Source organism: Salvelinus fontinalis, chromosome 12, assembly GCF_029448725.1.
Source record: "Salvelinus fontinalis isolate EN_2023a chromosome 12, ASM2944872v1, whole genome shotgun sequence".
NCBI classification, from domain to species: Eukaryota; Metazoa; Chordata; class Actinopteri; order Salmoniformes; family Salmonidae; genus Salvelinus; species Salvelinus fontinalis.
The window spans coordinates 33,741,001-33,763,318 of record NC_074676.1 but is presented as its reverse complement, the minus strand read 5'-3'; the positions used below and the strand labels follow the sequence as shown (position 1 = coordinate 33,763,318).

Sequence of the window (22,318 nt, the reverse complement as noted above, 5' to 3'; positions counted from 1 at the left end):
CCTATGATGGTGCCATGTTGAAAGTCACTGAGCTCTTCAGTAAGGCCATTCTACTGCCAATGTTTGTCTATGGAGATTGCATGGCTGTGTGATTTTATAGCCAAATCCACTCATTTGAAGGGGTGTCCACATACTTTTGTATATATAGTGTATTTTGTAATGGGATGTAATTGTACATCAAAATGACTGTAAATGGTTTTCTTACTACTCTCACCTTTTTAGAATATTGACATTTTGACAGTGTTCTCAGTTCATCGCGCATACAGGAATAAATATCTCTCCGGGAAGAAGGGCGGGGTGTATGTTTCATGATTAACTACTTAGGGTGTGATTGTGATAACATACATGAACTCAAGTCCTTGTTTACCCGACCTAGAATACCTCACAATCAATTTCCGACCGTATTAACTCCCAAGAGAATTCTCTTCGGTTATAGTCACATATTCACCCTCAAGCCGATACCACGACAGCCTTCAAAGAACTTCACTGGACTTTATGCAAACTGGAAACCACATATCCTGAGACCGCATTTATTGTAGCTGGGGATTTTAACAAAGCAAATTTGAAGAAAAATGCTACCGAAGTTCTATCAACACATTGAGTGTAGTACTCACGCTGCTAAAACACTTGACCACTGCTACTCCAACTTCTGGGATGCCTAAAAGGCCCTCCCCTGCCTTCCCTTCGGCAAATCTGATCACGACTCCATTTTCCTCCTCCCTCTGTATAGGCAGAAACCCAAACAGGAAGTACCAGTGCTAAGGACTATTCAACGCTGGTCTGACCAATCGGAATCCACGCTTCAATATTGTTTTGATCACGTGGACTGGTATATGTTCAGGGAAGCTATAAATAACGTTGACGAATACACTGATACGGTGACCGAGTTCATCAGGAAGTGCATAGTCACCGAACGTACCCACGGTGACTATTAAAACCTACCCTAACCAAAACTGTGGATAGATGGCAGCATTTGCGCAAAACCGAAAGTGCGAACCACTGCATTTAAGGTGAATGGGAATATGCCGAATACGAACAGTGCAGTTATTCCCTCCGTAAGGCAATCAAATATGCCAAACATCAGCATAGAGGCAAAGTGGAGTCCGTATTTCGACGTGGCCTGCTACCAAGGACTGTGGGCTCTCCTTCTCCGTGGCTGACGTGAGTAAGACATTTAAGTGTGTTAACTCTCGCAAGGCTGCCGGCCCAGACGGCATCCCTAGCCGCATTCTCAGAGCATGCACAGACCAGCTGGCTGGAGTGTTTACGGACGTATTCAATCTCTCCCTATCCCAGTCTGCTGTCTCCACTATTGTTCCTGTACCCAAAAAACAAAGGAAACTGAACTAAATGACTATCGCCCCATAACACTCACTTATGTCATCATGAAGTGCTTTGAGAGACTAGTCAATGTTATATCACCTCTACCTTACCTTGACACCCTAGACCCACTTAAATTTTCTTACTGCCCCAATAGATCCACAGACGATACAATCGCCATTGCCATCGCTCTGCACACTGCGCTATCTCATCTGGACAAGAGGAATACCTATGTACTGTAAGAATGCTGTTCATTGACACTAGCTCAGCATTCAACACCATAGTACACTCCAAGCTCATCATTAAGCTCGTGGCCCTGGGTCTGAACCCCGCCCTGTGAAACTGGGTCCTGGACTTCCTGACGGGCCACCCCCAGGTGGTGAAGGTAGGAAACCACACCTCCACTTCGCTGATCGTCAACATAGGGGCCCCACAAGGGTGCGTGCTCAGCCCCCTCCTCTACTCTCTGTTCACCCATGACTGCGTGGCCACGCACACCTTCAACTCAATCATCAAGTTTGCAGATGACACAACAGTAGTAGGCCTGATTACCAACAATGATGAGACAGCCTACAGGGAGGAGGTGAGGGCCCTGGGAGTGTGGTGACAGGAAAATAACCTCTCACTCAACGTCACCAAAACAAAGGAGCTGATCGTGGACTACAGGAAACAGCAGAGGGAGCACCCCCCTATCCACATCGACGGAACCGCAGTGGAGAAGGTGGAAAGTTTCAAGTTCCTCGGTGTACACATCACTGACAAATTGAAATGGTCAACCCACACAGACAGTGTGGTGAAGAAGGTGCAACAGAACATCTTCAACATCAGGAGGCTGAAGAAATTTGGCTTGGCACCTAAAACCCTCACAAACTTTTACAGATGCACAATTGAGAGCATCCTGTCGGGCTGTATGACCGCCTGGTACGGAAAATGCACCGCCCGCAACCGCAGGGCTCACCAGAGGGTGGTGCGGTCTGCCCAACGCATCACCGGGGGAAAACTACCTGCCCTCCAGGACGCCTACAGCACCCAATGTCACAGGAATGCCAAAAATATCATCAAGGACAACAACCACCCGAGCCACTGCCTGTTCACCCCGTTATCATCCAGAAGGCAAGGTCAGTACAGGTGCATCAAAGCTGGTACTGAGAGACTGAAGAACAGCTTCTATATCAAGGCCATCAGACTGTTAAATAGCCATCTGTAGCACTTTAGAGGTTGCTGCCATATATACATAGACTTGAAATCACTGGCCACTTTAATAACGAAACACTAGTCCCTTTAATAATGTTTACAGATTTTGCATTACTCATCTCATATGTATACTGTTTTATATTCTATTCTACTGTATCTTAGTCTATGCCGCTCTGACGTTACTCGTCCAAATATTTCTATATTCATAATTCCATTCCTTTACTTTTGGTTTGTGTGTATTGTGTGTAATTTTGTGAAATTGTTAGATATCACTTTGATATAGATATCACTTTGATATTACTGCACTATTGGCTCTAGAAACACAAGCATTTTGCTACACCCGCACTAACATCTGCTAAACACGTGTATGTGACAAAACAAAATTTGATTTGATTTAAAGAATGTTTTAATACATTTCATTTGTATTTATAATTCAAGTTTATCATTCAAATAATAAAATTACTCATATACTCTCTGATTTTTCCTTCTTTACAATAAAGAATTAAGTGGACCTCTTTGCCAACCAAGGTGTCCCAATTTGCCAGTATCGACTGAAAAAAATGTGGTCTCAGGACAATTTGTGTTTGAAGAAAAGTAATTAATCCTGTTTTTAATGTAGTGGAGTTTTTAAGCTATTTAGAATGGTATCGTGTTGGGTGTTGAGACAATGGGATGATTCTGTAAAGTGTTCCGGAAAGCAGACCATGAGAAACAAGATTCTCTGGTCTGATGAAACCAAGATTGAACTCTTTGGAATGAATGCCAAGCGTCACATCTGGAGGAAACCTGGCACCATCCCCACGGTGAAGCATGGTGGTGGCAGCAACATGCTGAGGGGATGTTTTTCAGCAGCAGGGACTGGGAGACGAGTCAGGATCGACGTAAAGATGAACGGAGCAAAGTACAGTGATCCTTGATGAAAACCTGCTCCAGAGCGCCCAGGACCTCAGACTGGGCTGAAGGTCTACTTTCCAACAGAACAACAACCCTAAGCACACAGCCAAGACAATGCAGGAGTGGCTTCGGGACAAGTCTCTGAACGTCTTTGAGTGGCCCAGCCAGAGCCCGGACTTGAACCAGATCTAACATCTCTTCAGAGACCTGAAAATAGCTGTACAGCAATGCTCCCCATCCAATCTGACAGAGCTTGAGAGGATCTGCAGAGAAGAATGGAAGAAACTCCCCAAATACAGGTGTGCCAATCTTTTAGTGTCATACCCAAGAAGACTTGAGGCTGTAATCGCTGCCAAAGGTGCTTCAACAAAGTACTGAGTAAAGGGTCTGAATACTTCTGTAAATGTTGCATTTCAGTTTTACATTTTTTAAAATAAATTTGCAAAGAATTCTAAAAACCTGTTTTTGCTTTGTCATTATGGGGTATTGTGTGTAGAATGATGAGGGGAAACAACTATTAAAGCAATTGTATAATAAGGCTGTAACGTAACAAAATGTGTAAAAAGTCAATTGGTGTGAATAATTTCCTAAGGCACTGGAGCTATTAGTCATTGCAATGTGTAATAAATCTTCATATTGCCTATATTTAGCCTAGTCTATAGTTAAAGTTATTGTCCACGGCCAACAAATAGCCTACTTATACTGACTATAATGTGCAGACTGATCCTATCTTTAGCTAACATTCCATTCCTGCCACTGGGCACACACTGGTTGAATCAAAGTTGTTTCCACGTCATTTCAATGAAATGACATTGAACCAACGTGGAATAGAAGTTGAATTGACATATGTGCCCAGTGTGCCCGGAGTGATTGGAGTTGAATAGTTGAACAGAGACAGCAACCAGGCTAATTTATAGCGACTAGATTTTAAACTGTAACTCTGAAAATATCATGAAATGGGTGGTGTAATGCTATTTTGTAGCATTTAGGGGTGGTCTGGCAATTCTGGCAACTTCCAGAAGGGCCGGGATCATCTTTTATTAGGGTTGGCTGGTTGAAACTGACATCAAAAAAGTATATATAAAAAATGTAAAAAATTATGGACACGTATGGTGGCCCATGAGCCTGTTTTTTAATGACTTTTGTGTTATTTCTCTGTTGTCATAATCGTCTGTATTGACCATTTAGCTGACCAGTGGAAAACGGCTAGCCCCCCAACCAAGATGAGCCAGCCCAGTTTTCTGATTGGCTGTGGTGGCGCAAATTCACTTTCAAAGTTAAATACTCATCATCAAAGAGAGTGAGACCCGATCTGACACTGTCAGTCACTCAGTCAATACAGAAAAACGGAAGGGTGGTGCCAAAAAAGTTAGAGAAACCAAAAAAAGGCTCTGCTGTGTCTGTGAGGAATGACAGATCATATGCTGTGGTAGAAAACAGAGAAAGACACCCACGCACACTGACACAGATCATATACCCTACTACTGCCAGTTAGGTCTAATATTTTGGCTATATAGTATTAAATAAATACTGAGTGTACAAGTCATTTGGAGCACCTGCTCTTTCCGTGACATAGACTGACCAGGTGAATCCAGGTGAAAGCTATGACCCCTTATTGATGTCAAATGTTAAATCCACTTCAATCAGCGTAGATGAAGGGGAGGCGACAGGTTAAAGAAGGATTTGTAAGCCTTGAGACAACTGACACATGGATTTTGTGTGTGCCATCCAGAGGGTGAATGGGCAAGACAAACGATTTAAGTGCCTTGAACAAGGTATGGTAGTAGGTGCCAGGCTCACCGGTCTGAGTGTTTCAAAAACTGAAACGCTGCTGGGTTTTTCCAGCTCAACAGTTTCCCGTGTGTATCAAGAATGGTCCACCACCCAAAGGACATCCATCCAACTCGACACAACTGTGAGAAGCATTGGAGTCAATAAGGGCCAGCATCCCTGTGGAAAGCTTTCAACACCTTGTAGAGTTCATGCCCCGACGAATTGAGGCTGTTCTGAGGGGAAAAGCGGATGCAACTTCCTTTTTGTACACTCAGTGTACAAAATAACGTAGCAAGTCATTAGATTGGCTTTCATAACACATAGGTAAGGCAATAGTCATTTACTAGACATATATACAGTGCTTTTTAGTAAACACAAGTTATCATGTATTACAATAAAGGTCCATTTGGGGATTGTCTGTGTATTTTTTTATTGTTTTATCAATGTTTATTCACTTCTGAATCTCAGTCTCAGCCCAGCATGTGAGTTTATGAGTTGTAGTAAGAAGTGACTCTGGTGTCGGATTACATTACATAGCCACAGCACTCATTGCTGAAAAGACCCGCCTATCTCCAGCTTATTTAATTTGTTGAAAGCCTGGTCACTTCTTGGCAGAGAGATACACAGCCACATGAACTAGTCCCGGTATAGTTATTTGACAAACACAGAAGATTGTATATTGAACTCAATAGAAGAAAACAGAGAGAGAGGGAGAGAGAGAGACTACCAGCATCCACATAAACTAGTCTCGGCATCGTTCTATGACAAATACAGAAGGTTTTATATTGAATTCAGTAAAAGAACAGAGAGAGAGTGAGAGTGAGACAAAACAAGAAGGAACTGTCTGTGTCTCTCTCCTTCTCTCAGTTGAATTATATGTAGCCTCATATTTAAACACATATCTAAAGTGGGCAGGGGAAACACATGAAATGCAGTAATTTGAAATATGTAGCTAGGCTGTTATACGGTATTATATAAGCCACTGATCATCTATAAGGCATTTGTTCAGTGATTTTCTTATTTGTCTAATATACAGTGCCTTCAGAAAGTATGCATAACTTTTGACTTATTCCAGATTTTTTTGTTTCTACAGCCTGAATTCAAAATGTATTCAATATTTTTTTTGTCACTCATCTACACACAATACCCCATAATGGCAAAGTGAAAACATGTTTTTAGAAATGTTTGCAAATGTATTATAAAAAAAATTAAAAAATATTCTATTTACATAAGTATTTACACCCCCGAGTCAATAAATGTTAGAATCCCCTTTGGCAGGGATTACAGCTGTGAATCTTTCTGGGAAAGTCTATAAGAGCTTTGCACACCTGGATTGTACAATATTTGCACATTACTATTTTTAAAACTCTTCAGGCTTTGTCAAGAAACATGCATGAGAGCATCAACTGTTCCGGATAACTGTCCCGCTCTCCGCAGCCGACGTGAGTAATACCTTTAAACAGGTCAACATTCACAAGGACGCAGGGCCAGAAGGATTACCAGGACGTGTACTCCGAGCATGCGCTGACTAACTGGCAAGTGTCTTCACAGATATTTCCAACCTCTCCCTGTCTGAGTCTGTAATACCAACATGTTTCAAGCAAACCACCATAGTCCCTGTGCCCAAGAACACTAAAGTAACCTGCCTAAATGCCCCGTAGCACTCACCTCTGTAGCCATGAAATGCTTTGAAAGGCTGGTCATGGCTCACATCAACACCATTATCCCAGAAACCCTAGACCCACTCCAATTTGCATACTGCACCAACAGATCCACAGAAGATGCAATCTCTATTGCACTCCACACTGCCCTTTCACACCTGGACAAAAGGAACACCTATGTGAGAATGCTATTCATTGACTACAGCTCAGCGTTCAACACCATAGTGCTTTCAAAACTCATCACTTAGCTAAGGACCCTGGGACTAAACAGCTCCCTCTGCAACTGGATCCTAGACTTCTTGACGGGCCACCCCCAGGTGGTAAGGGTAGGTAACAACACATTTGCCACCCTGGTCCTCAACACAGGGGCCCCTCAGGGGTGCGTGCTCAGTCTCCTCCTGTACTCCCTTTTGACTCATGACTGTACGCCCAGGCACAACTCCAACACCATCATCAAATTTGCTGATGACACAACAGTGGTAGGCCTGATCACCGACAACGACGAGACAACCTATAGGGAGGAGATCAGAGACCTGACCATGTGGTGCAAGGACAACAACCTCTCCCTCAACGTGATCAAGACAAAGGAGATGATTGTGGACTACAGGAAAAAGAGGACTGAGCACGCCCCCATTCTCATCAACGGTGCTGTAGTGGAGCAGGTTGTTAGCTTCAAGTTCCTTGGCATCCACATCAACAACAAACTAACATGGTCCAAGCACACCAAGACAGTCGTGAAGAGGGCACGACAAAACCTATTCCCCCCTCAGGAGACTGAAAAGATTTGAAATGGTTCCTCAGATCCTCAAAAGGTTCTACAGCTGCACCATCAAGAGCATCCTGACGGGTTGCATCACTGCCTGGTATGGCAACTGCCCGGCCTCCGACTGCAAGGCACTACAGAGGGTAGTGCGAACGGCCCAGTACATCACCGGCGCCAAGCTTCCTGCCATCCAGGACCTCTATACCAGGCGGTGTCAGAGCAAGGCCCTAAAAATCATCAAAGACTCCAGCCACCCTAGTCATAGACTGTTCTCTCTGCTACCATACGGCAAGAGATACCGAAGCGCCAAGTCTAGGTCCAAGAGGCTTCTAAACAGCTTCTACCCCCAAGCCATAAGACTCCTGAACAGCTAATCAAATGGCTACCCAGACTATTTGGAACCCCCCCCCCCCCCCACGCTGCTACTACTCTCTGTTATTATCTATGCATAGCCACTTTAACAACCCTACCTGCATGTACATAATTATCTCAATTACCTTGACACCGGTGCACCCGCACATTGACACACTGATTCTGTACCAGTACCCCCTGTATATAGCCCCGCTATTGTTATTCACTGCTGCTCTTAATTATTAGTTTTTCTTATCTCTTACTTTTTTCTTAATTTTTATTTTTTAGGTATTTTCTTAAAACTGCATCGTTGGTTAAAGGGTTGTAAGTAAGCATTTCACTGTAAGGTGATACCTGTTGTATTCGACGCATGTGACAAATACAATTTGATTTAATTTATCATTGCTAGACAGACATTTTCAAGTCTTGCCATAGATTTTCAAGACAATTTAAGTCAAAACTGTAATTAGGCCACTCGGGAACATTCAATGTTTTCTTAGTTAGCAACTCCAGTGTAGATTTGGCCTTGTGATTTAGGTTATTGTCCTGTTATTGCTGAAACGTGAATTTGTCTCCCCCTGTCTGTTGGAAAGCACACTGAACAAGGTTTTCCTATTGGATTTTTCCTGCGTGTCGCTGTATTCCTTTTCTTTTTATCCCAAAAAACTCCATAGTCCTTGCGATGTGAAGCATATGCATAACATGATGCAGCCACCACCATGCTTGAAAATACAAAGAGTGGTACTCGGTGATGTGTGGTGTCGGATTTGCCCCAAAGATAACGCTTTGTATTCAAGACAAAAAGTTAATTTCTTTGACACATTTTTTTGCAGTAACAATTTTTGTTGTTGTTTTGGCCCCGTACTCCAGCACTTTGGATTTGAAATGATACAATGAGGTTAGTATGAGGTTACAAAGTCCCCCCAGTTTAGTGAACCAAAAGTATTGGGACAAATTCACTTATTTGTGTATTAAAGTAGTCAAAAGTTTTGTGTTTGGTCCCATATTCCAAGCACACAATAATTACATGAAGCTTGTGACTACAAATTTGTTGGATGCATTTGCTGTTTGTTTTGGTTGTTTCAAATAATTTTGTGCCCAATAGAAATTAATGGTAAATAATCTATTGTGTCATTTTAGAGTCACTTTTATTGTAAATAAGAATATAATATTTTTCTAATCACTTATGCGTTAATGTGGATGCTACCCTGATTATGGATAATCCTGAAAAAAATCATGAATATTGATGATTGAGAAAGTTATAGAGGCATAAATATCATATATAATTTGTGCGTCTGTAATTCTTATTCACAATTCATTCAGGATTATCCCTAATCATGGTAGCATCCACATGAACGTAGAAGTGTGATGTGGGCTGAATTTCTGTCCCAGTCTGCCTCTGGTAGCATTGCATCACAAACAATAGGCTACATTGCAAAAGTTACAAATGTAACATTGCAGAATGTAACATTGTAAATGTAACATTGCAGATCAGACGTTACATTTCAGTCTAGACTGGAGTGGATACAATGGAACAAATGTGGCATCCCCTCATGCTAGACAGAGTAGTAACGTTAGACTTCATATATACAGTCATTGGTAGTAGCCTATAAAATAGCTAGCTCCTCCAGTCCAGCGTGTATGTGTAGAATATCAATAGACTTCCCGAGGTCAAAGCATCGCATTTGTTGTTACCATTTAAATAACGCAGGAATTTAATAATACGATTTGTTGTATTCCTCATCGTCACCCCTGCACGGTTGAACCACGTGACCTTGCTGATGATGACGACACATGAATTTAGCCTAGTCTGCTTCCTACTTCCTTATCCTGGCTTGGTTCTCTGCTTCATCAACCTTTCTTGCGATAAAAATACAAAATGTCCCACCAAACGGGCATACAGGGTAGCTATTTCATTTAAGTTATGTTGTCGCTATCTTAGCGTGTTTGAACTGTATACATCTTAATTGAAAAATCTGTTTTTAATCGATGTGCAATGTTTTACTATTTATGCACAATTTCATCCTGTAGTACAGTAACGTTAAGTATTCGCTAGCGACGGTAGCTAGCTAGCAAGCTATCTGTGATAATTGATTTGATGCTCTGCTAAGGAGTAGCAACGGTAGTTATGTAGCTAGATGTCCTAAAAGAACAGTGTGTGTTTGTCTCTGCTTTTACTCTAGTAAAAAAAAATAACATTTTGGCTTGGGCAACGCCTTCATTGAAACATCTGGCATTCAAATGTAATAGACATTTACATAAACAATGAGCTGACAAATAGCCTAAACCAAAGTATCTGAGTGCTTTCAAACCAATGACAGATATCAATATTGTATTTTTCATTTGCACAATTATTGAAATATAAGGTGTATGTAAACTTCCGACTTCAACTGTATATGTGGACCAAACTTCTGTGGCTAAGATTGTTTTAAATAGATAAGGCTGAAGATAATTACATGGTTTGTTCTTTGGAAGGTTTTAACATGGGTTTAACTGAAGTCATTACAGCTTGAAACATTTCTTTAAGCCCAATTTCAGTGGTGAGGCTTCTACTATGAAACATCCATATTAGAACACATTGCATGTTTGTGCCGATACCAAACTCACTTCCCCACTGTTTTTCTAGCTGGTAACGACGTGAAGGACATCTTTGCCAGTGCGAGGTGTGGAGACCAATATCGACTCTTAAAGATTGTGATTGAGGATGGTAAAGAAGTGTTTATTTTTTTACTGATCTGACCATAAACATATCTAATGTTTGTCACCAAGGTTGTCTCTCAAGGATATATTACAGATCTTTTTTAGAATTAAAACAGTTGCCGAAATGTTGGAAAGCACAGAGAGATTCTATTCACCAAAATTATGTTTTCACTTTGAATCTTCAGCCACTAAATTCTGATAATATTTGTGTTACAGAGCAGCTAGCTTTGGGCGAAACCAGGCAAGCATTAAAGACATGGGACCAAGAGTATGACTCGTTAGTCCTGCCTCTACTACAGGACGACCTGCCATCTTATATCCTGTACCGACTGGACTCCTCCAACAACCAGGGCTATGAGTGGATCTTCATGGCCTGGTCACCTGACCACTCTCCTGTAAGCAACTCCTCTCACACACAGATGTCAGCTTCCGTTTGCTAATTATTTTGCACGGTCATGCCAATGACAAGTCTCTTCATGCTCACGACTCACAACAGACCCTTAGCAGACATGTTTTGTGTTTATTACTGATTGTTGTTGGTTATATGTAGTTTGTACTTAAGTGCAAATGTGACATTTAGCTTTTGACCACCTCTTGATACAGATAACATCACAACTGTTGCAAATTGATGTAATGGCAGAGACTGAAAGGAATTTGGCATTACCAGATTCAATGAGTTGGCACAATTAAGACAGAGGAATGATGCACAGATAAGGAGAGAAATGTGCCCTGGCCTACACTATCTGTACCAGGCTGAATTACATGGGGCAGAGACTAGAGACCGAGGGAGTACTGACTGCATCCCACTCTAGCAGACAGGGCTCGACATTCCTACCCACTATCCGTAGGCTGAGTGCCACAGGTCCAGGCTTGTCTGGAAAGCTGCAGATGTTTCAAAACACTTCCACATGTTCTAAGACTGAGTACAGTCTATATATACATATATGAGTTTCCAATAGCTGGCTTTTGGAAGTGTTTTCTTTTTTGAAAAGCTGATAAATAATATTGGCACCTGCCAATTGTCTGGGAGAAGAAATAAAGTCCCATTGCGAAATAATAATACTCTTTAGTCTATTCATTGATGGAAATAGCAGTTTATGTAAATACATTTGACTGGTCATGCATTCCGGTCTGTGGGTTAATTTGCATAATTTAGTGGAATTGAATTGGTGCGCGTATATTCATTATATTTTGGTTACTGACTTGCCTAGTTAAGCCTACTCCTGTCTATACAGAACTAAATAAAATAATTCAAAATATGCTGCTGAAGCATGATTTGGACACAGTGGATCATTACCTTCCCCTAGCCTTAAAACATTAATAAATAGTTTTAAATCGCATTGCCTACAGTCGGAAGGAAAGGCAGCATGCACAATTTGGGCAGCGTGTGCAGCAAATACCAAATAGATGATTGCTGAGTTGCGACTGTCAGTGAAAAGTAGAGACTCAACCAGGTATTTCGCAATATTTCTAAATTAAATCGCGGGGAAACATTGTTTGGAAAGCAAGTTATCAAAAATTCTAAATTAATTGAGCGAACAACAGTAGGCCTATAGCCTATCTTATTGGCACCAGCAGAGAGCATAGGCCATATCTCCGGTGAGTATGCAGTTCACATATTCACTCTTTATCGTTGGGTCAGTGGCACTTAAAGTTTGTTTTTGGACAATAATTTCCTCCTCCAGTTTAGATGGACGTCATATTCTATTTGTGTCTCCCCTTCTCGTGGGCCTATTATATGGACAATGTCGTTTTTTTGGTCTGTTTGTCAGTGTCAGCAGAGTAGGCTACCCTATAATTTGTTGTTTTAAGAAATTAAGATTCTGCTAATGTCTCCAGTCATATAAAGTGTAGTAGCATTGCATGAAATGTGTAATTCCCGTGTAAAGAAACAAGAAATGTATCTGATATAGCCTATAGCACAGGCTTCTACGCTATAAGTGCTCAGCCATGCAAAAAACTGTATTTTTTGCAAACAGTGATTTAGTTATATTTACAGTGCATTCGGAAGGTATTCAGACCCCTTGACTTTTTCCACATTTTGTTATGTTACAGCCTTATTCTGAAATGATGAGTTAACTTCTATTTAATCCAATCTACACACAATACCCCATAATGACAAAGCAATTAAAATTAAAAGTGTGCAAATTCATTAAAAGAATCAAACATAAATACCTTATTTACATATTCATTTACGTATTCAGACCCTTTGCTATGCAACTCAAAATTGAGCTCAGGTGCATCCTGTTTCCATTGAACATCATTGAGATGTTTCTACAACTTGATGGGAGTCCACCTGTAGTAAATTCAATTGGTCATGATTTGGAAAGGCACACACCTGTCTATATAAGTTCCCACAGTTTACAGTGCATGTCAGAGCAAAAACCAAGCTATGAGGTCGAAGGAATTGTCTGTAGAGCTCTGAGACAGGATTGTGTCGAGGCACAGATATGGGGAAAGGTACCAAAAAATGTCTGCAGCATTGAAGGTCCCCAAGAACACAGTGGCCTCCATCATTCTTAAATGGAAGAAGTTTGGAACTTCTAAGAAGTTTGGAACTACCTAGAGCTGCCCGCCTGGCCAAACTGATCAATCGGAGGAGAAGGGCCTTGGTCAGGAAGGTGACCAAGAACCCGATGGTAACTCTGACAGAGCTCCGGAGTTCCTCTGTGGAGATGGGAAAACCTTCTAGAAGAACAACCATCTCTGTAGCACTCCACCAAGCCGGACTTTATGGTAGAGTGGCCACACGGAAGCCACTCCTCAGTAAGAGGCACATGACAGCACGCTTGGAGTTTGCCAAAAATCACCTATAGGACTCTGACCATGAGAAACAAGATTCTCTGGTCTGATGAAACCAAGATTGAACTATTTGGCCTGAATTTCAAGCGTCACATCTGGAGGAAACCTGGTACCATCCCTACGGTGAAGCATGGTGGTGCAGCATCATGCTGTGGGGATGTTTTTCTGCGGCAGGGACTGGGAGACTAGTCAGGATCGAGGGAAAGATGAGTAGAGCTAAATACAGAGAGATCCTTGATGAAAACCTGCTCCAGAGTGCTCAGGACCTCAGACTGGGGTGAATGTCCACCTCCCAACAGGACAACGGCCCTAAGAACACAGCCAAGACAACGCCGGAGTGGCTTCGGGACAAGTTTCTAAATGTCCTTGAGTGGCCCAGCCAGAGCCCGGACTTGAACCTGATCTCTGGAGAGACCTGAAAATAGCTGTGCAGCAACGCTCCCCATCCAACCTGACAGAGCTTGAGAGGATCTGCAAAGAAGAATGGGAGAAACTCCCCAAATACAAGTGTGCCTATCTTTTAGTGTCATATCCAAGAAGACTCGAGGCTGTAATCGCTGCCAAAGGTGTTTCAACAAAGTACTGAGTAAAAGGTCTGAATACTTCTGTAAATGTCATATTTCATTTTTACATTTTGTATAAATATGCAAAAATCTAAAAACCTTTTTTGCTTTGTTGTTGTGGGTTATTGTGTGTAGGTTGAGTTAATAAACTGTTTATTAATTTTAGAATAAGGCTGTAACTTAACAAAGTGGAAAAAGTCAAGGGGTCTAAATACTTTCCGAATGCACTCTAGAGCTGTTGCCTAGTTATATTATTAGCCTAAATTATGACTATACAATCTACTTCTCACATTACGAATAGTAGGCTGTTTTACATAAATCTGCATATGCGATGATGCATGGAATGCTTTATTATAAAGATGCATTTTTATGGTGAAAATTTGCTTCCTCAAACTAGAAACTCACCCGCCACCAATGCATAGGCTAGTGATTTTACTCTTCGCTACTCATCTTGTTGGCTGAGGAAAAGTAAATGTGGACAGTTATTCTAACATCTTCAAAGTGCGCGGTAAAGACACACGTCATTGCATCCCCGATTTGCATGTTTTGTTACAAATAATTACCATAATCTAAATATGATTTCTGTCATTCTGAGCACTGTGGGTGGACACCCTAATCAGGGTACACACCCAATGCATATGGGTCTGGGAAATGTCTCAATTGTCCGGTGCCACCTCTTCATAACGGAAACCCTGATGCACACAATACTCCCGATTTATTGTGGATAGTCAGATTAATATAATACTTTCTTTAAAACGTTTACATGCTTTTCAAGAAGAATAATTTCCCTAATAGTCCTGTTTACATGGACACATCTGAAATCAGGCCACTTGATGCAGAAAATTGGCAATCAAAATAAACGTTATACCACAGCGACCATACTATTTTTGTGAAGCAAATTTTATTCTGAGTACGGACATATAAAGTTTGTGTGTGAACTACTTCTAAGATGCTTACATTCAGTTGTTCCGAACTCAAATACATCGCTGGAACGTGAATTAAGGTGTTTACATGTCCTAATAATTCAAAAGATTTCACAGAACACCAGGTGTTTTAATCGGCGTATGCTTACTTCGATTTTGACCTTACTCCAATTTAAGATACTGTATAATCTGCCTACTGCCATAATCAGTTTAATATAGAAATGATTACTGTGCATGTAAAAGTACTCACTGAAACATCCAAATGGGATGCATTTATTTTGTGATTTTCCAGGCACAGTTTGCTCTCCTATGGGGGAAAAGAATGGGGGCTTATGTTGCGGCAGCAAGATAAGAATCAGAAATCAATAAAACCATTAATAAAATCACTGAATGTCATTGAGATATAGAAAGTGGATGGTATAGTTAAATGTAAACAGACTGCTTTTCCAGTACCCTTTGTGTATTCACTAATACATTCTATTTCAAACAGGTGCGACATAAGATGTTATACGCTGCTACCAGGGCCACACTAAAGAAGGAATTTGGTGGGGGGCTTATCAAAGATGAGCTCTTTGGCAATACAAAGGTTGGTTAGATTATCTGTATTAGCCTAGATTGTGTTGTGAAATCCTCTTATGCCTTTCTGAAATGAACTTTGAAGATCATATTTTCCGTCTGCTTTGTCATTCAGGTTGTTGTAATGGAAATATGTCAATTGTTTTATATCACAAACACTCGAGGTGCCTTATTGCTGTTATTAACTGGTTACGAACGTAATTAGGGCAGTAAAACGAAACGTTTTGTCATACCCATGGTATACGGTTTGATATACCATGGCTGTCGGCCAATATGCATTCAGGACTCGAACCACCCAGTTTATAATAGTGTGTATAAAAGGCTAACTGGTATGTGATCCTCTCTCCCCTTGTGATTATCCCCACTCCCCCAGGATGATGTGTCTCTGAGTGGCTACAAGAAGTACCTGGTGACCAAGGCCGCACCACTACCACTCACTGCTGCTGAGGAGGAACTGAGACAGATCAAACTCAGTGAGGTACACACAAACACACACACACACACACACACACACACAGAGAATAGTATTCACACTTCCTGTGATGTTTAAAAGTGATTCTGTGCAAAAGTAATTATGTTGGTTGAAAGTGTCATTGTTAAATGGGTGAGGATTCAAACCTTTTTTAAGCTTTGAAACCAAGACATCTAGCCAAACTTCTCTTAATAGTGGGAGTGATTCTGAGCAACTCATAGCAACATGTACAGTAAACTCATAGCATATGCTTTGAATTGTGTTCAATCCAAAAGACAGTGTTGAATATTAATGACGGCAGGTGATACCTTCCCCCATAAGACCACAAGGTCAGCAATACAGCTGTGCAAAATGCCGACCTGGCACTAAGAGTCACTGGATAGGTGCTGTGATTCATTAGAAATACAGGAAGTTGGCAGATGGACAACTAACCGCGGCACGTAGCCGAGCGGTTAAGAGCGTTGGGCCAGTAACCGAAAGATTGCTGGTTCGAATGCCCTTCTGCCCTTGAGCAAGGCAGTTAACCTCCAACCGAAACGATTCCCTGGGCTCCGATGACGCGGACATCGATTAAGGCAGCCCCCCGCACCTCTTTGATTCAGAGGGGTTGGTTTAAATGCGGTAGACACATTTCAGTTGGATGCATTCAGTTGTACAACTTACAATGCACTGTAAGCAATAGGATGTTGTTGTTGAGATCTCCCACTAAATACACTGGTCTTGAACAAAAAAATTCTGTATAGTCAGCCTACACGAGGGGCCACCTTTGAAAGTTGATGAATGATCATTCATTTGCATTGATACTTTGCATTAATTCTGTCCAGGAAAGCACTTGGACAAGGTCACACCACTGCCTGGGCTTGGCTCCACTGATAAGATCAGGGTACACTGTTATGTGATAGCCAGTGCTTGACTTGCTACTAACAATGAAACTTGTCAAGTTTGCTTTTCTCTTGGTAGTTGTAAGATGTGATTAACCAAAGAGAAAGTAACACAGTGGCTCGTGATTCCAACCAAACCAAAGTCAGTCTTGTAAAGAGGAAACAACCTAGTTGCTGTGACTGTCTGACATGAACAATGTCTCCAACTCCATATAAGGAAGTGGTCTGAGAAGCATTCAGTCACACTCCTAAATACAACCAATAAAAAGCAAGACAGGCGAAAACAGGCTAGCATTTCTCCCAATTGACCAGCTTTTGAAAGGAAGATAAACAACATTAATCTGTGTGGGAGCAGAGAGGCTTTGAAATATGTACAGTTGAAGTTGGAAGTTTACATACACTTTGGTTGGAGTCATTAAAACAAATTTTTCAACCACTCCATAAATTTCTAAACAAACTATAGTTTTGGCAAGTCGATTAGGACATCTACTTTGTGCATGACACAAGTAATTTTTCCTACAATTGTTTACAGACAGATTATTTCACTTATAATTCACTGTATCACAATTACAGTGGGTCAGAAGTTTACATACACTAAGTTGACAGTGCCTTTAAGCACCTTGGAAAATTCCAGAAATTTGTCATGGCTTTAGAAGCTTCTGATAGGCTAATTGGCATCATTTGAGTCAATTGGAGGTGTACCTGTGGATGTATTTCAAGGCCTACCTTCAAACGCAGTGCCTCTTTGCTTGACATCATGGGAAAATGTAAAGAAATCAGCCAAGACCTTAGAGAAAAAATTGTAGACCTCCACAAGTTTAATTCATCCTTGGGAGCAATTTCCAAACGCCTGAAGGTACCACGTTCATCTATACAAACACTTGTACGCAAGTATAAACACCATGGGACCACGCAGCCGCCATGCCGCTCAGGAAGGAGACGCGTTCTGTCTACTAGAGATGAACGTACTTTGGTGCGAAAAGTGCAAATCAATCCTAGAACAACAGCAAAGGACCTTGTGAAGATGCTGGAGGAAACAGGTACAAAAGTATCCACAGTAAAACGAGTCCTATATCGACATATCCTGAAAGGACGCTCAGCAAGGAAGAAGCCACTGCTCCAAAACAGCCATAAAAAAGCCAGACTACGGTTTGCAACTGCACATGGGGACAAAGATTGTACTTTTTGAAGAAATGTCCTTTGGTCTGATGAAACAAAAATAGAACTGTTGGGTCATAATGACCATCGTTATGTTTGGAGCAGAAAGGGGGAGGCTTGCAAGCCGAAGAACACCATCCCAACCGTGAAGCACGGGGTGGCAGCATCATGTTGTGGGGGTGCTTTGCTGCAGGAGGGACTGGTGCGTTTCACAAAATAGATGGAATCATAAGGATGGAAAATTATGTGGATTTATTGAAGCAACATCTCAAGACATCAGTCAGGAAGTTAAAGCTTGATCGCAAATGCGTCTTTCAAATGGACAGTGACCCCAAACATACTTCCAAAGTTGTGGCAAAATGGCTTAAGGACAACAAAGTCAAGGTATTGAGTGGCCATCACAAAGCCCTGACCTCAATCCTACAGAAACTTTGTGAGCAGAACTGAAAAAGCGTGTGCGAGCAAGGAGGCCTACAAACCTGACTCCGTTACACCAGTTCTGTCAGGAGGAATGGGCCAAAATTCACCCAACTTATTGTGGGAAGCTTGTGGAAGGCTACCCGAAACGTTTGACCCAAGTTAAACAATTTAATGGCAATGCTACCAAATACTAATTGAATGCATGTAAACTTCTGACCCACTGGGAATGTGATGAAAGTAATAAAAGCTGAAATAGAATGATTTATTTACTATATTCTGACATTTCACCTTCTTAGGATCACCACTTTATTTTAACTGACCTAAGACAGGGAATTTTTTACTAGGATTAAATGTCAGGAATTGTGAAAAACTGAGATTAAATGTATTTGGCTAAGGTGTATGTAAACTTCCGACTTCAACTGTATTTATCATTCATGTGCCTGGAGAGAGAGAGACTGCCTTGACTAAGTTGATGGATAAACCCACAATCCATCTGGTACATGAGGTGGGTGCACTGCTGCTCAATCATGTGTACACGACAGAGCCTCTAATTCCGAGGGAACCAGCAGGGCTCTAAAAATAGGTGCATTCCATCAGTATAATCCCCTTCCATTTCCAGTCTTTAAGGTGACGTTATCATCACTCCTGTCTCTCCTGTCCAGATATAGAAACATCAGCCACATCCGTCATTATCCCCAATGTGGAGAATCTGAACAGGAGGAAGTAAGGAAGTGAATGTTCTGGATTTGTTTGCCTCATATCTACTTCAAATTAATTTAAGGTGGCCAGTTCTCCCTTTGGAAAGAGATGTAATGACCTCAAAAGGACTTCCTGGTTCAGATATTGATGGAATGACTAGCACTACCACTAGTGAGTTGTGTGTTGACTATGGTAAAGGTTAAGTTGTCTTACGTTGTTTTCTCTGTGTTGTGTTCAGGTGCAGACTGACATCAGTGTAGACACCAAGCAGAAGACACTGCAGGGAGTGGCGTTCCCCATGCATGGAGACGCATTCGAGGCGCTCAAACGATTCAGAGACAAGCAAGTCAACTACGTACAACTTGTAAGTACTTCTGTCGCTTTTCCAGGTGAGTCAGTTGAGAACAAGTTCTGTTCCTCTTTTATCCTCAGGCTTCTCTGTAGATTGTCAAAGGAATTTTGGAGTCAGTTCTATTGAGAACAGTACGATGTGGTTCTTCTTTGTTTACCAAAGTGTCATTGTGTCAGTTCTCATTGAAATTCAAGGGCTTGTGTCACAAGATCAGATTTGGGGACAAAGGCATAATTGTGACACATCAAACCGGCTCTGCCTTGTTCTCATAATGGGCATGTTATCAAAAGAGCTATTCAATAAATCACACAAAGATTAAATTACACTTTATTAGAGCGTAATTGTCCGACTGTCATATCTGGTTAATTCATAGTATGGTTCAATTTCTACTCTCGATAGGAAATAGACTTTGCCAAAGAACTCATTAGGTTGTCTAACACTGAACCAACCGAGGTGAAAGACCTGCCCAAGAGGATCCCCACAGAGTCTGCTCGCTATCACTTCTTCCGCTACAATCATTCCCACGAGGGTGACTACTTGGAGTCCACAGGTGAATATATTTACATTCACTGTTTTCACAAAGAACAATAGAAGAGAACCAACTGAAGACACCAAGTACAGCTGTCATCATACCTATATACAAAATACATATTTCATATTTACTGCATTGTATATCTGTGATTGTGATGAGACATCCTCCATTGTTATTTTGCCTTTTGCAGTGTTCATTTATTCCATGCCGGGGTACAAGTGCAGCATCAAAGAGAGGATGCTCTATTCCAGTTGCAAAAATCCCCTGGTGGACATGGTGGAGAACAACATGCAAATTGACATTTTGAAGAAGGTAAGGACCAAAAGATCAAACAATTGGTGTTAACACCAATACAAGTGTTCCATGTGTCTTAGGGTTCATAAAAAAATCTGTAGGTTTGGTTCAGGTTAATTTCGTTTTAATTCAGGATGTAAACTGCCACTATTATTACATTTTTTTCTCAATGCGTTTACTCCCTAAATTTACTGAATTTATATGGAATTGATTCCAACCCTGGTTTGGTTAACAGTCCAACGCCTCACTATTCGTGTGTGACTGTTCATAGCTCGAGATTGAAAGCGGGGAAGAGCTGACTGGTGACTTCCTGTATGAGGAAGTCCATCCCAAGCAGCACGCACACAAGCAGGCCTTCGCCAAGCCCAAGGGCCCCGCTGGGAAGAAGGGAGGACGCCGCATCACCAGACCACCTGGCGATGGAGAAGAGGATGACTAAACAGACCCCCCCCGCCACACACACCCACACGCTCCATAATGGAACATTCCGAGTGATGGAGGGAAATATTATTTGAGACAACCTCTTGTAAAATATTTTAAAAATTCCAAAAAACTTCTAAACCCTCGAAGCCTAAGTGACGGAGGGAAATATTATTTGAGACAACCTCTTGTAAAATATTTAAAAAAATTACAAAAAACTTCTAAACCCTCGAAGCCTAAGTGATTGAGGGAAATATTATTTGAGACAACCTCTTGTAAAATATTTAAAAAATTACAAAAAACTTCTAAACCCTCGAAGCCCACCCAGAGACTGAACTATGCACGCCAATGGACAACTGAGCTGAAACACACACTTGAGAATGTCCATTTGTAGCCTGCGATTCATTCAAAGTATTTTACTGAGCTATTCAGAGGTTAGAACAAGTTAAGTAAGAAAGGTTTTTACACTGTTGCCGAGAATAAAAAAATATGTTAGTGCGACTAATGTGAATTTGTGCCAATGTGACGAACCCTCCATGAGTTGAGTTCACATGCTTGCAGTCATTCCTTGCATTCCTCTTAGATCAATGCCAATTTGTTATGTGTTTCCTGTACCTAAAGTTGATCAAATGTCTCCATTGATATGTGGGCACAGCTATGAAGAGGTCCAAACCCCCCTTAAAGATGTAATATTTGCTCCTGTCATTTTTTAATTTTTTTATATTGAAACCTTTTTTGGGTTGATAACTGTGGTTTACATAAAACACATCTGCTGAGAAACATATTTTTCTATGCAAGTGCTGTACATGTTGTAGGTGTTCTGCTCTGTCTGTGATGAAAAGGTATTGTCTGTACTGATCTGTCTATCTGGTGTCAATGAGGGTCACGTAACAGAGAGAACAGGGGCTTCCAGAATTTCACATCATTGATATAGCTCTGATTAGCATTCGAGGAAGCTAAGTATGCTACTGTGCCAGCTCCTATGGTGTGAATGCAAGGTGGGAGTCCCAGAGACCGTGATTCCAAATGGAATTTCTTTCTGCCACAGTCACTTGTCTACTGATTTATTGTATGGCAAATCACTAGTTTAACACCTCATCTTCGGACAAGGGAATACACTCTCATGAGAACTGTCATGTTTGGTCTTAAGTTGTTTATTTTTCTTAAAACAGCGGCTTTTTAAAAAGGATAATAAAAATATTTACATCAAACATACTGTATGCTCTGTTTTTCCATATATAAAAAATTTATATGCTGTTTATTCTTAAAGCAAAAAAAATACAGAAGAATTTGTAAAAATGTTGGTCACTGCTCTAGAGCAAAGTAACCTTGTTTAAGGAAAAGTGGGAGGCAAGAGATAGTCTCTCCATGTTGTCTGCTTCCCTCTCGGATCCCAGCTGTTCTAGTGAAATGCTTTTGACAACATCTTCAAGCTCCGTCAGGACCTATACAAATATTTACATTATTTCAATGTGATAAAGACAGTTGATCACACAGTAGTAAACGTTGGCTCCCAGCTATAACTAAGAAGCACAGTGTACCCATTGATATACCAGTGGAGACAGTACTG

The 22,318-nt window shown here is 41.2% G+C and overlaps 1 protein-coding gene across 1 annotated transcript; it reads left to right on the top strand.

Moving 5' to 3' along the window:
• The first annotated feature begins 9,749 nt into the window (after positions 1-9,749).
• LOC129867218 (twinfilin-1-like) lies at positions 9,750-21,959 on the top strand. Its single transcript, XM_055940476.1, has 9 exons — positions 9,750-9,860; positions 10,583-10,663; positions 10,873-11,051; positions 15,435-15,530; positions 15,894-15,998; positions 19,389-19,514; positions 19,902-20,052; positions 20,225-20,346; positions 20,600-21,959. Exons 1-9 carry the CDS (start codon positions 9,836-9,838, stop codon positions 20,765-20,767), a joined length of 1,053 nt encoding a protein of 350 aa, XP_055796451.1. The 5' UTR covers positions 9,750-9,835; the 3' UTR covers positions 20,768-21,959.
• The last annotated feature ends 359 nt before the right edge of the window (positions 21,960-22,318 follow it).